This window comes from Eucalyptus grandis, chromosome 11, assembly GCF_016545825.1.
Source record: "Eucalyptus grandis isolate ANBG69807.140 chromosome 11, ASM1654582v1, whole genome shotgun sequence".
In the NCBI taxonomy this organism is placed as follows: Eukaryota; Viridiplantae; Streptophyta; class Magnoliopsida; order Myrtales; family Myrtaceae; genus Eucalyptus; species Eucalyptus grandis.
In genome coordinates this window covers 38,526,561-38,541,491 of record NC_052622.1, presented here as the reverse complement: position 1 = coordinate 38,541,491, position 14,931 = coordinate 38,526,561, and the positions used below count along the sequence as shown (strand labels likewise).

The window sequence follows — 14,931 nt, the reverse complement described above, 5'->3', positions numbered from 1 at the left end:
TTTTCAGTATTTGAAAATTTGGTTGGGCCGTTATGGGGCATTTTCCAGCTAGAATAAAAGCCATTAAAGATCACAATTGTGAGGATATCTGCAGCGTTTTGACAAAAAAAGGATTAGGCATCATTTGCAAAGATCAAAATATTAGGCGCTTACCCATTCCTCGTGCCAAGCCGCGCCTAGCCATGCCACGCCATCCCGACAGGCTTGGACCCTTGGCCTAGCACGCGCCCCTCCCAATGCTCGATCCATCGCGGTGCATATCCCAATGGCCCATGCCGGGCTTGGGACTGCAACGTGTCATTTGCCATGTCTGGCATTTGCAACTTAACCCAGAAGAAAGCAGATGCACTTTGCATCGAATCTTCTCTAATCCGTGAAATCGAAAATTGAAGATGTCGCCTATCGTAGAAAGAGAGTGAGCAAGCAAATGCGCAGGGCCGACTCGTTTACGCCAACTTGACAGAGTGAGGCAGTCCAGTTGAATACGAGTTCAAAAGAGGGTAAAATCGAAAATAATGTAGCTGTCTTTGCTACATGTTCGAGGAAATAGATCTCAATTGAATACCAGAGCAAGGAACCACCGATTCCATTTCTGTCCAGAGGCAGAAGTCAGACGGGACCGAAAATGTGAGCCTATGCTTCATTGTCCCGTCAGGTGAAGCTTCTGAAGTAACTTGTAAGATTTTGGCCCTAAAATGCATGGCCACAACATCGCCGAAATGCCAGCGTACTAGATTTTCCAGGATGCAGTTCGTTGTCTTCCACAATGTATCTCATAAACTCGATACTTTCCCCTCTTGGCCAAGCGCCTGGACTTCATACCGACGTGCACATTCATGCGAATGTGAAAACCCAGAGGTGCCCAAGAAGAAAATTGCAGGACAGAGCACATCCAAAGAACCTGAACAAAATGAGACGATCCATGGAGCGACTAATGACCCACACGAGAATTTTCTGCGTCACGCCGTGATCCTGGTATCGTGGGACATTGTACACCACGGCCAACATTATGCAGAGGGCCCAAAAGTGAAACCCAAAGAAAGGTTGACTCAAGCACATGGTAATCACTTAGGCAAAGCTTTGAAAGTGGACAGACCAAACTGATATCTCAAACTCAGCATTAACGTTTCTGATAGATTCTGGGCAAACAGTAAGCACCATCTGTGGCAATCATTGCCGCCCTCTAACTAAAGGAATGATTCTTTTGGACAAAATTTCAAGGCAGCATTACAGTGAATTAATGACTGAAAAGTTGGGAGAATATTTGCATGCGTTGACTAAGGTTAGGGTTTCTTAAGCTTTGTGGCTACCGCCTTCTAAATCTTTAGGTGAGACAACCAAATTAGATGTCAAGACAAAACAACTATCAACACTTGGAAAAATCCCAATTCCTTTGCACCAGGATCAAAAACTACGACAATGGTGTTCTCCCTTTTGGAAATGGCGACCCTGCAGGACTGATCAACCCAAGACTTCTCATTACTCGCAATTGCCGGGTGCTAAGTTCTTGAGCTCTTCCAGTTGAACTGGGAGAAGGTGTCTGAGATTTTTTTGGAAAAAAAAAAGGCTAAGTCACTAGCAGAAAGACGGAAATGCGATAATTAGATGAGCAAAAGTAGCATCCTCACCGTTGCACTTGCTGGTTTTTTTTTCTTCACCAACTCAACTTCTTTTGCAGGTCGCATCTTTGTTTCCTCCTTGGCGTATTTTATATTTGATTCGAGTTCCTTCTGCACATTATCTTTTATATTTGATTCGAGTTCCTTCTGCACATTATCTTTTATATTTGATTTGAGTTCCTTCTGCACATTATCTTGCTCAGTTTTTCTTTTGTTTGCATCCAGCTTCTTCACTGACCTCTCTAGCAAAGGGGATTCATTGATTGAATTCTCATCGACCCTTGTGCTACTCGGCTTGCAGTTTTTCCGTTTCTCCTCCTGCTTCAAAATTTTGCATTCTTTATCATGGTCCATAATTTGGTCTTTCCTCTTTAACCCTCGAGCCATGCTATCATGTCGATCAACTTCATCATAGCCTTGTTGTTCATGCTGGCAAAAGCTCTTCTGCTTCTGTTCATTCTTCACCTCATAATGCTTCTTCAAGGATTTGCTTTCCACTTTCGACTCGATACTTGTGACAATGGCCTTGGGCTTAGCCTGTGGACCAAGCTGTCCTGAGATCCTTAGTTTTGCTTTTTCTGCTGCACTTCGTCCATACAGCTTGATTCTGCTTGATACACTATCTTGCTTCAATTTTGAGCTCTTCCTCTTTGCTGAAACAGAAGCATTGTCTGTGGTTGATTCATGATTTTTCTCGACCCAATCTTGATTGGGAGTTCTGATCTTCAGATGCTCAGTGCTCCCGTTCTTTAGCTCTAGACACTTGTCAATTCTCTCTCTCCTAGAAATGCCACTCTCTCCTGCCTCTACAGTTCTTGGTGTTGTCGGCAAACCATCTTTAGTATTTGATGGATCTTGATTGTCACTTAGCCTTTCTTTTCTGTGTGTCTTACTTCGTTGAAAGGTTCTCAAGGTTGCTCCTTCAGCTCTCTGAGAACCCTAGAAGCAACAGACTCTTCAGACAGGTACAAATAGCAAATGCGCACCAAGAAAATCAGCCCAAAAACCATGCATACAAGGCCTAGTATTTACCAACTTCATCTTGGATCCCTCAGCTATTGGATGAGCACTATGTCCTCCAGTCCTCTTCACAGTTAAATCTGTATAACCTTCTGCATCAGCATCTCCCTGGAACCAGGATTATTTACAACATCTCTAGAGTCATTATGAGCAAGTAAAAGTACTATAATAAAAAGACCCATTCTAAGCCAACCCACAGATTTCCTGTCTTCTAAATTCTGATTCCTATCCTCCATATCTTGATTTGATCCGTTATCCTGGGAAGCACCATTCCTTCTCTCTGCACAAAACACATCAAAATCATATAATCAATAACTGGTATCTTTACATTTAATGGTAGCAAGCTAAGAAAAAGATGCTTCAAGAAGGCAATAATTTGATAGATAACTTATTCTCTTTCCACAATGATGGGCGGATTCAAACAAACAGGCAACGACTAAACAGGAAGTCTGGAACTCCTATCACAGATCACAGCTTTATACGGGGGAGCCATGCAAGTGTAGACAAGTGCTAAACCTAATGTAATTGCAAGGTGTCTTTCGTTTCCTTCACACTCAATCTACAGAGCACAACATAGATTATATCTCATGGGCCGTATTAGTCAAAAACCATGTCAAACAAATGCAGTTGAGCATGTTAGCTATTGAAAAGGTTGAGTACCCTGCGTATCATATTCACAAAAGACAGTCCCAAATGAAAGTAACCGCCCTAAAGACTATGATCCAATTTGACGTACAGTTTAGCTTGCTAATTGAGCAGGCTTTTGAAAGCCAGAATGAGCAGCTCAGATAGCTGGAAAAAGCTAGAGATACCTATGCACCCTGACATTCTCTTGAAGACCCATCAAATAGATGCAGTTCAAGTGGCAAGGTAGTTAGGCCACTGGCTTTGTAGTAAATGAATGAATCACTAAACAAATCTATGTATATTGTACACATGGAGGAATCAAGCAACAGTTCAAGCTTCACCAGTTTCCATCCACAACTTGGTTAAATTATTTAGATATATGATATCGCCAGTTTTCCTAAACTCCATTATTTGTCATACAAAAGCAATTGTGACACATAAGTTAAGAGAAGCATCACTGTGATTATGATCTAATAAATGAGTCATAGGTTGAAAATAGAAATCAATATTGCAGCAAGTCTATTTAGCATATATGTAGTATCGAAATAGAGCTGGCTCTCCCTCCTTTCCATTGAGGTAAAATCAATTATTTCCCACTGGGAAGAGAGGGACAAACTGAGCTAAATTTTTCCTATCCAGGACAATAGGATCTGTTGCTACTTACTCCTCCTAACATAAGCTGGTGTAAGATTAAACACAAGACTTCAAGGCAGTCACTTGAAATTCGAAGCATCTACAAACATGACACTAATTTTTTCTTTTTTAGCGTTGCTGCTGAAAGAAACAAGCATTTTCTTTATAAACAAAGTATATAGCTTGTTTCTGCAGCTAAAAACTTCCTGTATGCACAAGTAAAGTATGAGGTATCCTATGGTAAAGTCAGATTGAAGATGCACAGGGTGAACTATCTCGTGATTTAAAAAGAATGCATATGTCAAACTAGGTTATCCCGGCCGGTGTTTCTCCAAGTTACATAAGAATGGCAAAGGATCTGAAGGACCTCATAAGAAGTCCAAAATTTAGGAAAGAATTAGATAATCTGAAGAATGGCCCAGGAGAACATAAAAAAATAAGCAGAGATAAGTTAGAAATTTTATTTTCTTGAGCACATAAATAAAGTGGAAAAGTCCCACCATTATAGTCAGAAGGGCTTCTGGATATGATTGGCTCTTAACCCATAATACAGCATTGAATATAGAGAGCCTGGCCTACCATTTGAAAAATGCATGAGGATTTAACATTCAGCCAGGATGCTATCCACCATGTGATTCCCAAGGATACAAGAAAAGGTGTCACCAGAAGAAGCAATTCTGGGAGAGAGATAAGAAGCTAATAGATATTAATTGACATGGATATATTAGTCATGTAATACTGTTGAATAACAAGCCCTCAATTATCTATTTCTATTCTAAAAATAGAGATTTCTCATGCTTAAGAATCCCTGATGACTAAACCAAGATTTTACAACAACTGCAGTTGTGGAGAGACGCAAAAGCAAGAGCCTATGGGGTTGCTTCTGTAACTGGATAACCAGCAGCAAAAACTGTCTTTACATGGGATGGCTCGGTGTTTTGATAATTGCTACATTATGGAGTGCAACTTCTGTATTTACCTGTATGTTTACATCCCTGTTCCTTCAATTTGGCAGATGTTGAACTAGCAAGTTCCTATATCCAGAGACAAGTTGCAGTTAACTCCACCAGAAATTCAGAACTAACTGGAAGCATACATTATACTCCTTGAGTGCTATCTGTAGTAACTCAAATGAGAACACAAGATAGCATACCGTCTTAAGAGCTTTAACAAATACATGATGATAGCTCCCATTATTCTGTTTGAGCACCTGAGTTTTCGAATATACAGAAAAAGTTAGCAAAGGTAGAGGGTAATAACCAATACCAATGATTCAAAGGACTTTAAAGGAAAGGGAAGGTGTCGTTCTTTCAGAACTTTGCAGCTAACTTACACTTTCAAAGTCATTTCGGCATTTAAGAGGATCCGCATACAAACTACAAAATAAGAGAATTGATTAAGCAGTTAAACACAAGAGCAGTCATAAGAGAGCAGGCATATTGACTCACTGTTTGTAGCTCCCATACAGCCGTACAAGAACTTCACCCGCCAACCTCTTACTGGGTTTATTGCTCTCACTCACAGTGTCACCATCAACAACCTAACAGAGAAAGCATATTAAGAAAATGAATACTTTCCCAGAGTAACGCGCTGTGGAAGATAGCCAAAGCATAAAAAGCAATTCAAAGGTTTAATGTCCAGAACCACAGAAGCATTTGACAAACCTGTGCTGGCCACCATGAATCACCATTGAGCCTGACCCAAATCAAGCTCCCCGGCACAAAATTTCCTTTTGATTGAGTAGATGTACCTTCCATACCAGTATTCCCGGCGACTGAAGATCTAAAGCTTGAAGGATTACTTTTCTTCATAGATCCTACCAACATTACAAATAATACATCAAGGATCATCACCAAATTCTTCTCTTATATCATCTATTAGTTCCCCCTTTTCCCTGAAACACTATCAATTAGGTGTCCCTGGCAACAAAGAGAAGATTTAGTTACACTTCCAGTCATATCGAATATATATAAATTTCACTGTGTGAAATTATCCTAAATTTCTAATTTTGCTTATTATAGCTTTTAGAAGATGAAGACCACCCTTGCAACTTTCCTTTCCCCTGCACAGTCATATAAAGAAATACTTTCGCATAATCATAAGCCCCCACATTATTGTCTAGGTATATGAAAATTAAAGGACTTTCTCTAAGAGATCCACACATTTCCTCTCAAGTTTCTCCCTCATTTTTCTCAAACTCTTATCCAAGTCTACATTTTTCTCGGATGCTTCTATGTCACTAAAACATCCTTGTTGTACCTACAAACATTATTTACATATACTGATACCTTCTAGCATCTTATAATCAAAGACTCTCAATGAACTGCTTCATCTCGTCCATTTTTAACGAGTCCATATCAATACTTCGTCATCAAGCAAAGTAACTTCATCCTCAATGATGAATACCAGGAATATCAATCTCAAATATCTCACCAAGAACATCTCTACACTATTCATCATCTCATTTGACTAAGCAGGAAATATCATAACCCACTCTCAGTCATAGACTTCGTCAGCTGCAGAAGATGTATAATACAGTTGTTTTCACAACTAGAAAAGAAAAAAAGAAGGAAAAAAAAGCGCCTCCAGGTGGCCACAAACAAATCTGAACTTATAATCTCGTGAAAGAGATCCACGAACAATTCCACTGATTCATTAAGAATTACCCAAATATGGCATCAGCTAATCCTTATTATCATTAGATCCACATAGACCATTCAAATCACAGCTTGAAAGCTTGTTGGCCACTAGATTTACCTCATGCAAAGCGTAAACCGTATCGTTTCCAAAAGAAATGTCTTTTTCGGTCTTAAAGAAATGTCCTTTTTGGTATTTCCACAAAACGAGGCGATCTCTTGACCACAGCCGCCATCAATACGCAGTACATTTTCACCTTCCCTCATTGCGCCTAAAGCCTACCAAGTGCAAAGCTAGTAATCGAACCATACACATGGCAAGGCACTATGCTGAACGCTTAAAGCTCGCTCTCATGTCCAAGAGAACTGCCTTGCCACGACCTACATGTAGATACCTCAAAAGGCGATCGTCGTGGTCATATGCGAGAAATTATCCGATCGATCGCATTCCCACCGGTCCGACCACTTTCGTCAAACCACATTTTAGGACTCGCAACACACGAGTTCGTCATCCGCACCGTCATCGTGCACGCGCAAAGGCAACGTAACGCAGCCGAAGGGTGGCTCTTCGCGCATGGAACGCCACTCCTGACATCGGCTTGTCCGCCGAGAAGACCAACAGACGCGACAAAAGGCAAAGCAAAAGAAGGAAAAAAGCGGAAAATGCAGCACGGGAGCACCGATTCCGGTCCCTTTTCCGGCGGACTTCCCGAGCAACCGACGCTCCGACGGAGGCGCCGGCGTGGAGACACTGCGCGGCGACAGCGACCGGAACAGGAGAGGGAGAGGAAAAGAGAGATTTGAAATTGCGACGGCGAGCGATGAAGCGTCGTTACCTGCGGATCGTCTTCCCCGCCGGCCGACGGAGAGTTTCCGAGTTCTGAAGAAACGGACGGACGGAAGACAAGGAAGAGACGAAGAGATGAAGAAAGAAAGAAGAAATGGGGAGGGAGTGAGGAAACACAAGGAATTAGAAAAAAGGTCCAAAGAGAGTCGCTACTGAAGACGGAGAAGTCGAGATTTGGGTGGGGATTCTTTTGACCATGTCACGTTAAAAAGATGCAAAAAGCAAAAAGGAGAGACGATTGATTATAATAAGGTTAATATCATAAATAAACATGAATAGATAGATTTATAATCGTAAAATTTTACCATCCGATTGCTGAGCTTGATATCACATGACAATTTTGAGTTTTACTCTCCATTTATCGCATATATAATAATTTATTATTTTTCGTGATATTAATCTAATTAATAAAACTTAACGAAAAGCAAAGTTGTCTTACCCATTTGTGATTTTTAGCAGTAAAAAAATTAATTTAAGATAAATTTATCATAAGTTTACCAATTTATGATTTTGATGATAAAAAAAATAACTTTTTGGTAAATTTATTACATATGTATTAGTTTGAAATTTTTTGTAGTATTAACCCTCAAAATAAAGGATAATAACACCGGTTTCTGAATTTTGGCATATTGTGTAATGTTGTTCTAGAACTTTTAATTTATTCAATATAATCTATAAATTTTTGATAAATATTCAATATAGTATTTAAGCTATATGAAAACAACTAATGTCATGCTTTTATTAGTTCAAGTTTTGGACAACATTAAACATTTTCAAATAGTTTAATAATTAAATTGAACTTGTATCAAAATTTTATGGGTCATGTTAAATAAATTAAAACTTTAGGGACAACATTGCACATTATACTAAAGTTCAAAAACAATTTGTGTTGTTTTTCCTCAAAATAACTTAAACTTCTCTAGAAAGAAAGTTAATACCTTTAAAAAGCTTCGAACACATAACCATGATATATTTACCTTAAACTAATTTTTATCTCATGAGAGGAGTATCTCATGATGCTTTTATTTTAAATTAATTTTTATGTTACAAAAAAATCTCAAATTGGTATGTCATATACATTTGTATCCAACTAATTTTTGTCTCGTAAAAAAAGCCAAATTGGCACCCTTGACAAAATGTTAATGGAAGGTTAATTTGGATACGGGATACTAATTTAGGGTGTGTTTGGTAAAGTTTATGTTTCGAGGAACAATTTTTGAACAAAAATAGTTTTTTTTTGTTCCCGGAAAAAATTTCTAAATATAAGAATGCACTTAGGTTGCGCATGGTAAACTTCCCCAGCCTAAGAATTTCTATTCTTCTCTTCCCCAGAACAAAAAAAGAATAGAAACCTTGTTTGATAACTAAGTTAGTTTTTTGTTCCTAGGAACAAAAAGTTAGCCCGGGAATGGTTTTGGAATAGAAATAAGAAGTAAAAAAGTTGCTTCTTATTCCCGAGAACAAGTTTAAGAAATAAGTGAATTTTTTTTTTCTTTTATTCTTCTCTTGCTGACCACCATTGATCGCCCTTGACCGTCGCCCGCCGCCGCCGCCGCTGCTGTCTCGGCGACCGTTGCCGCCGGTCGCTGAAGGCCGACTGACCGTCGCCGCCGCTGGTCGTTGCCGGCCAACCAACCGTCGTCTGCGTCGCCGGTCGCCGCCGCCGACCATTGCTTCCGGGCGCCGCCGCCGCCCGCACGTCGCCGGGCCGATCGACCGACGCCACCACCGCCGGTTGCCGCCGACGCCACTACCGCCGCATGTCGCTGCCGGCCAACCGCCGCCCGCCGACTACCGCCGCCGATCGCTGCCGCACAGCCCATCGGCCGCCACCTCCGCGGTCTCCGGTGGCGGCGGTCGATGGCCGATGGGCCGTGCGGCGGCGATCGGCAGCGGCAATCGGCCGGGCGGCGGTCGGCCGGCGGTGACGTGCGGCAGCGGTGGCGTCCGGTGGAGGCGGCGATCTACCGACAAAAAATAAAAAAACAAATAAATATAAAAAAAACTATTTTTTACCAAACACATTTCTATTCTTTTTCTATTTCTAGAGTAAAAATTTTGTGTTGTTACCAAACGAGTTTTTTTACATAGAAATTGTTCCCCGGCCAAGAAATGTTGCCATGCACGGCTATGCTTGTAAAAAATTTATACTCCAAGGATAGAAATACGTTTGGTAAACTTGTAAAATTTTGTTATTTCTTTTAGTTTTTCAATATTTTATATTATATTTTTCCTTTTTTTTTTCCTTCTTTATCTTTGTGGTTGGTTGCCGGCGATCAGTTGGGCGAGCTTCGGCAAGCTTGCTAGAGCTTCGCTAGGTCACCGCGAGGCTTGGCCTTGGTGGCCAAGTGAGCCTTGTGCCACCTAGGCGAGATGGAGCCTCGCCGGTGGTCTCGTAAGGCTCGCCTGGCCACCGAGGCCATTGACGAGGCTCAACCTCGCCCAGGCGGCGCGAGGTCGACCTCACCTGGGGTGGGTGAGCTCGAATTTGCCTAAATCTGGAGAGACTGACCTTGCCAGGCCACCATTAGGACGACGTTGCCTGGCGGTGACTTGGCGAGGCTAAGTCTCGCCAGTGGCTAGGCGAGCTCGGCCTTGTCAGATTTGGGCAAGGTCGACCTTGTTGTGGCTCGGCTTCTTCGGGAGCCGGCGAGGTCGCCGGCCCTCATCTAGTCGATCGTTGGTGATCAGCAAAAAGAAGAAGAAGAAGAAAAGAAAGAGAAGAAAAAAAGAGGAGAGAGAAAAATTGTTTTTCGGAATTGTTCCCGAGAACAAAAAATAACTTTTGTTTACTTCTTATTTCCGTTCCAAATCCATTATCGAAAAAAAAAATTGTTTTTAGGAATAAAAGTTTTATCAAACGCATTTCTATTCTTTTTTTGTTATCCAAAACAAAAGAATAGAATTTTTGTTTCGAGGAACATAAATAAAAATAAACAAACAATCCCTTATTTATCTGATTCTAATGCGTACTCACAACACTAAAGAAAATCTTTACATGTTCGAAAGTTAGGAGCAACATTTTACTTTCTCGACATTTTTTATAATGTCATTTGAATTAATGAAAATTGTAAACAAATCATGAATTTATATGAGATGGAAGTTACAGGTGTTTTCGAGTTGAAAAAAAGTCAAAGTGCATTAACGCAAAACAAAGGATAATCTAAATCTCTTTAATCCGATGACGTGGAGTACCCATTCATCTATTGGCCAACGTGGAATCTTATTTATCCGATGCTAATGAGTACTCATGACACTAAAGAAAAGCTTTACACATTTGTTTGTGCTTTTCAAAAAGTTAAAATCAACATTTTACTTTCTCGACATAATTTATAATTATTTGAATTTGTAAGAATTGTAGACAAATTGTACATTTATATGAGGTGGAAGTTTTTTTTTTTTTTTTGGTCAGAAAGAACTATGTATTAAGGCGTTAAAATATTACACCCGCTTGCAACAACGTCTGCATTCACCAGATCTAAAAGCAAAAAAGGGGGAAATAGATTCCAGTTTGGGGATTGGTCTTGCCGGCCATGGGCCTTGGCGGCCCAGTCAGCCACCGAGTTTGCCTCTCTCCTGCAATGTCTCAGATGCAAATTAGGGCACGAAAGGAGGAGCTTCTTCACCTCTTCGAATAGCGGTCTGCCCTGCCATGGAGGCGGTATGTTATGGTTCAAGATTTCCAACATGATCCAGCAATCAGATTCAACTTCTAGGTGAGCTCTATGGAATCCCGTCTGCAGCAAATGCCGAAGGGTAAAAGTGAGTGCTTGTACCTCAGATTGAAGCGCTGAGTTCGCTGGAAAGTCTGCAGAATAAACATCGATAAGTCTTCCCTTGTAATCCCTACTGATGCACGCTATTGATCCCTTGTTACTTCCCTGTTGGTAAGCCCCATCTATATTACATTTTATAGTACCGCGATCAGGGGGTCGCCAAAGAAATTCAGAGTGCAGAGCAGTGGATTGCGGTTTCTTCCGCCTAGGGTTGGTTCGGTCGTAGCTGTTGGTTTGAGCTCGAGCATCAGAAACAGCAAGGTGGGGCTTCGGCTGCTGGTGCTTGAAAACGAAGTTATTCCGTCCTCGCCAAATCTGCCATAAGACATTCGCAATAAGCTCTAGCCCAGGTACCGAACGCTTATGCCTGACTTGATTAGCTATCCAAACTGCTATGCTGTGAACTGGTGTTGGGATGTTTAGTGCAATTAAATCAGCATGCTGCCATACCTCCTTTGTCCATGAACAAGAGAAAAACATGTGCTCAATTGTTTCTTGGGTGTGCTGATTGCATAGGTCACAGATAGGGTCCGAAGTAATATGGCATCTAAACAGATTAGCTTTGGTCGCAAGTGCGTTATGGAAGACTGACCATAAGAACATTCTAACTTTAGGCTCCGTGCGCATCGTCCATATTCTCTTCCACATATGACTGTCCTAACTGTGAGATGTCGAGGCTCCATTAGCTGATCGGTTGACTTCCGTAAAATTGAGGGACTGATAGTTACTTTTCACAGAATAAAGACCATCCTTACTTGCTGCCCAGATTAACTGGTCAGAAGCAAAGAGTGGTCTGATAGGGATTTTGATAACCTCACGGACGATACAGTCATCATAATGCTGTTGTATAAGTGGAAGATTCCAGGCTTGGTGGTGAGGGTCAATGAGATCAGCCACAATTTTGGTTCGTCTCGAGCAAGGGGCCCTAGAATAGACCCAATAGGTAACCATTGATCCTGTCGAATTCTGATACTTTTACCATCACCCACAGACCATCTCAAATTCGGTAAAATAGCATCTCTTCCAACAAGAAGACTCCTCCAGCCCCAAGATGGTCGGTACCCATTTTCTGCCCGTAAAAAGGATTGATTAGGGAAATAAAGGCCCTTAAAAAGTTGACTCCATAATGATGATGGACTTTGAACTAATTTCCAGGCTTGTTTACCCAGCAAAGCTCTATTGAAAACCATCAAGTCACGAAAACCCAAACCACCACTATGCTTACTGATCTTTAGTGCGTTCCATTTCTGCCAATGCACCCCTCGTCTACTAACATCATTCCTCCACCAGAATTGAGATATACGCTGTTCTAGTCCCTTGCATATAGATTGAGGAAGCTGAAAAACAGACATAGCATACTGGGGAATAGCCTGCACTACCGCCTTAAGAAGGACTTCTTTACCTCCTTTAGATAATAGACGTTCTTTCCATCCTTCCAATTTTGCTGAAACCCTCGCCACAATCGAAGAGAACATGTCTCTCTTTGATCTACCCCAATCAGAGGGGATACCCAAGTACTTACCGAATCTTTGTAGGACAGAAACCCGAATTCTCTTGCCAAGTGATCCTGCAAACTTAATGGGCAATATTTGCTACATATCATACCCAATTTGTTTCTGTTAATAGTTTGTCCGGTAGCGATACAATATTGATTCAGTATATTGGACATGTTCTGACATTCAGTAATGGTTCCATCCAGAAAAAAGACTGAATCATCGGCGAAAAATAAGTGGGATAGTGTTGGACAGGATCGAGCAAGCTTTATCCCTTTAAGATATCCAGTACTAACTGCTTGGGTAATCAAAGTTGAAAGAACATTGGCGACTAGCACAAAAAGGTAAGGAGATAGAGGGTCACCTTGCCTGAGTCCTCGTTTCGGTTGGATGTAAGGTAGTGTCTCACCATTAAAACGGACACTGAGGGATGGAGTAGTTACACACTGCACGACCCATAGGACCCATCGATGGTGAAAACCCAACTTAAGCAAGTAGTCCTTCAAAAAATCCCACTCCACAAGATCATATGCCTTATGCATGTCTGTCTTTACTAAGACTTTATGCCTTCGCTTCCATTTGCGTGCTTTGAATTGATGCATTACTTCCTGGAGTATTAAAACATTGTCTTGAATGTGTCGACCACTAACAAATGCAGCTTGTTCCTTGGCTATAAGATTCGGTAGCCATGGTTTCAGTCGATTGGCAAGAACTTTTGAAATTATTTTATAAGCATAGTTACAGAGACTGATTGGCTGATACTGCTCTAGACGTTGGGGGTGAGTGGTCTTGGGGATCAAAGCAATAATGGTTCTATTAAGCTTTCTTGGTAATGAACCTGAATTAAAAAAATCGTCCACTAACCTTAGAAGATCATACTTGACTATTTCCCAATGAGTCTGGTAGAAAAGGCCGCTCAATCCATCTGGGCCGGGAGCTTTTGAAATCCCTAACTGGAAAGTTGCCTTTTGTACCTCTTCCATAGTGACCGAGGCAGTTAACTGGTTATTCATGTCTGAAGTGACAACTGAAGGGCATTGATCCAAAACAGGGCCGTAGTCCCGAGCTCTCTCCGAAGTATATAACTGAGAGAAAAAAGTAGTCGTCATCTCCCTTAGCGCTTGAGGATCTCTCACCCATTCATCATTCGCATCTTGTAACATGATGATCCGGTTTCGTTAGCGGCGTTGTATGGTAGAGGTGTGGAAAAATTTCGAATTCTTATCCCCCGAACGCAACCAGTTGATTCGAGACCGCATAGCCCAGAATTACTCCTCTTGTTGCCATAGATTTCGTATTTCATCCCGAATATTAGATGCATCCTCTGTCTCATTAGAGTGAAGAGATGGGTTGTTGGTGAGGTCGGTTAGCTGTTGGTATAACGCAGTAATTCGTTGTTGTCCATTCTGAAATTTCGCACGACTCCATGCCTGTAAAGCCCTCGTTACAACCTGAATCTTTTGATCGAAAATGGACTGTCGATGCCTGCTTGAATTCCAATGCCTCTGTATAATGTTCTGACATTCGGGATCCCTATTCCAATATGCTTCATAAACAAATTGTCTTCGTCTCTTGCCAGGTTGCCCGATAGTATCTAAAAGGAGGGGGCTGTGGTCAAAGCCCACAGCTGGCAACGCCAATGCTACAGCTTCAGGATATAAAACCCGCCAGTTGGATGTGCACAGGACCCGATCAAGTCGCTCTTTGATAAGATCGTCGCCAACTTTTTATTAGTCCAGGTAAACCGACAACCTTTACTTTCCACTTCCATTAACGAGCAATCATTGATGAAAGAGTGAAAGGAGGAGAGTCGGGAAGGAGCAACTGATCGCTTGCCCACCTTTTCCCATGGGTAGAGAATGTCATTAAAATCTCCTGTACAAATCCAAGGCCAAGTATTGGAAATACTAATCAGCCGTAGCTCTTGCTATAATAACTGCCGCTTATGGTAGGAATAGGGTGCATGTAGACAGGTAATTCGCATGGTTCGGTCCACAATCAAGTCACTGCACAGCATGTCAATATAATCCTCTGAAGCATGGAGGATATCGATAGATAAGTTATCCTGCCATAGAAGTGCTAGACCACCTTTCCGACCAATAGGATCACTAACAAAAAGCTGCTGAAAATGTAAACGCCGTTGTAAGCTGGTGAGAACCGGTTCAAAATTCTTAGTTTCCATTAGAAAAACCAAGTCGGGCTTATCCTTGGCCACTAAGGCCTTAAGAGCTTGAACTGTCAGGGGATTGCCCAAGCCCTGACAATTCCAACAGAGTAGTT

General features: G+C 41.5%; 1 protein-coding gene across 3 annotated transcripts; it reads right to left on the bottom strand.

The window, feature by feature from the left end:
* Window positions 1-1,079: 1,079 nt before the first annotated feature.
* On the bottom strand, window positions 1,080-7,540 carry LOC104449172 (hepatoma-derived growth factor-related protein 2). 3 transcript variants are annotated; one of them, XM_010063218.3, is made up of 10 exons: window positions 7,372-7,540; window positions 5,564-5,818; window positions 5,348-5,439; window positions 5,233-5,275; window positions 5,053-5,109; window positions 4,879-4,933; window positions 2,837-2,919; window positions 2,652-2,747; window positions 1,629-2,549; window positions 1,080-1,540 (listed from the first exon to the last, which is right to left on the bottom strand). In XM_010063218.3, the coding sequence occupies exons 2-10, from the start codon at window positions 5,747-5,749 to the stop codon at window positions 1,412-1,414; spliced, it is 1,662 nt and encodes a 553-aa protein (XP_010061520.2). In that variant the 5' UTR covers window positions 5,750-5,818; window positions 7,372-7,540; the 3' UTR covers window positions 1,080-1,411. The 3 variants fall into 3 exon arrangements, with proteins under 3 accessions (XP_010061520.2, XP_010061518.2, XP_010061521.2); XM_010063216.3 differs by having other exon boundaries at window positions 1,629-2,558; window positions 7,372-7,539; XM_010063219.3 differs by having other exon boundaries at window positions 1,629-2,558; window positions 5,564-5,715; window positions 7,372-7,539.
* Between the last annotated feature and the right edge of the window lie 7,391 nt (window positions 7,541-14,931).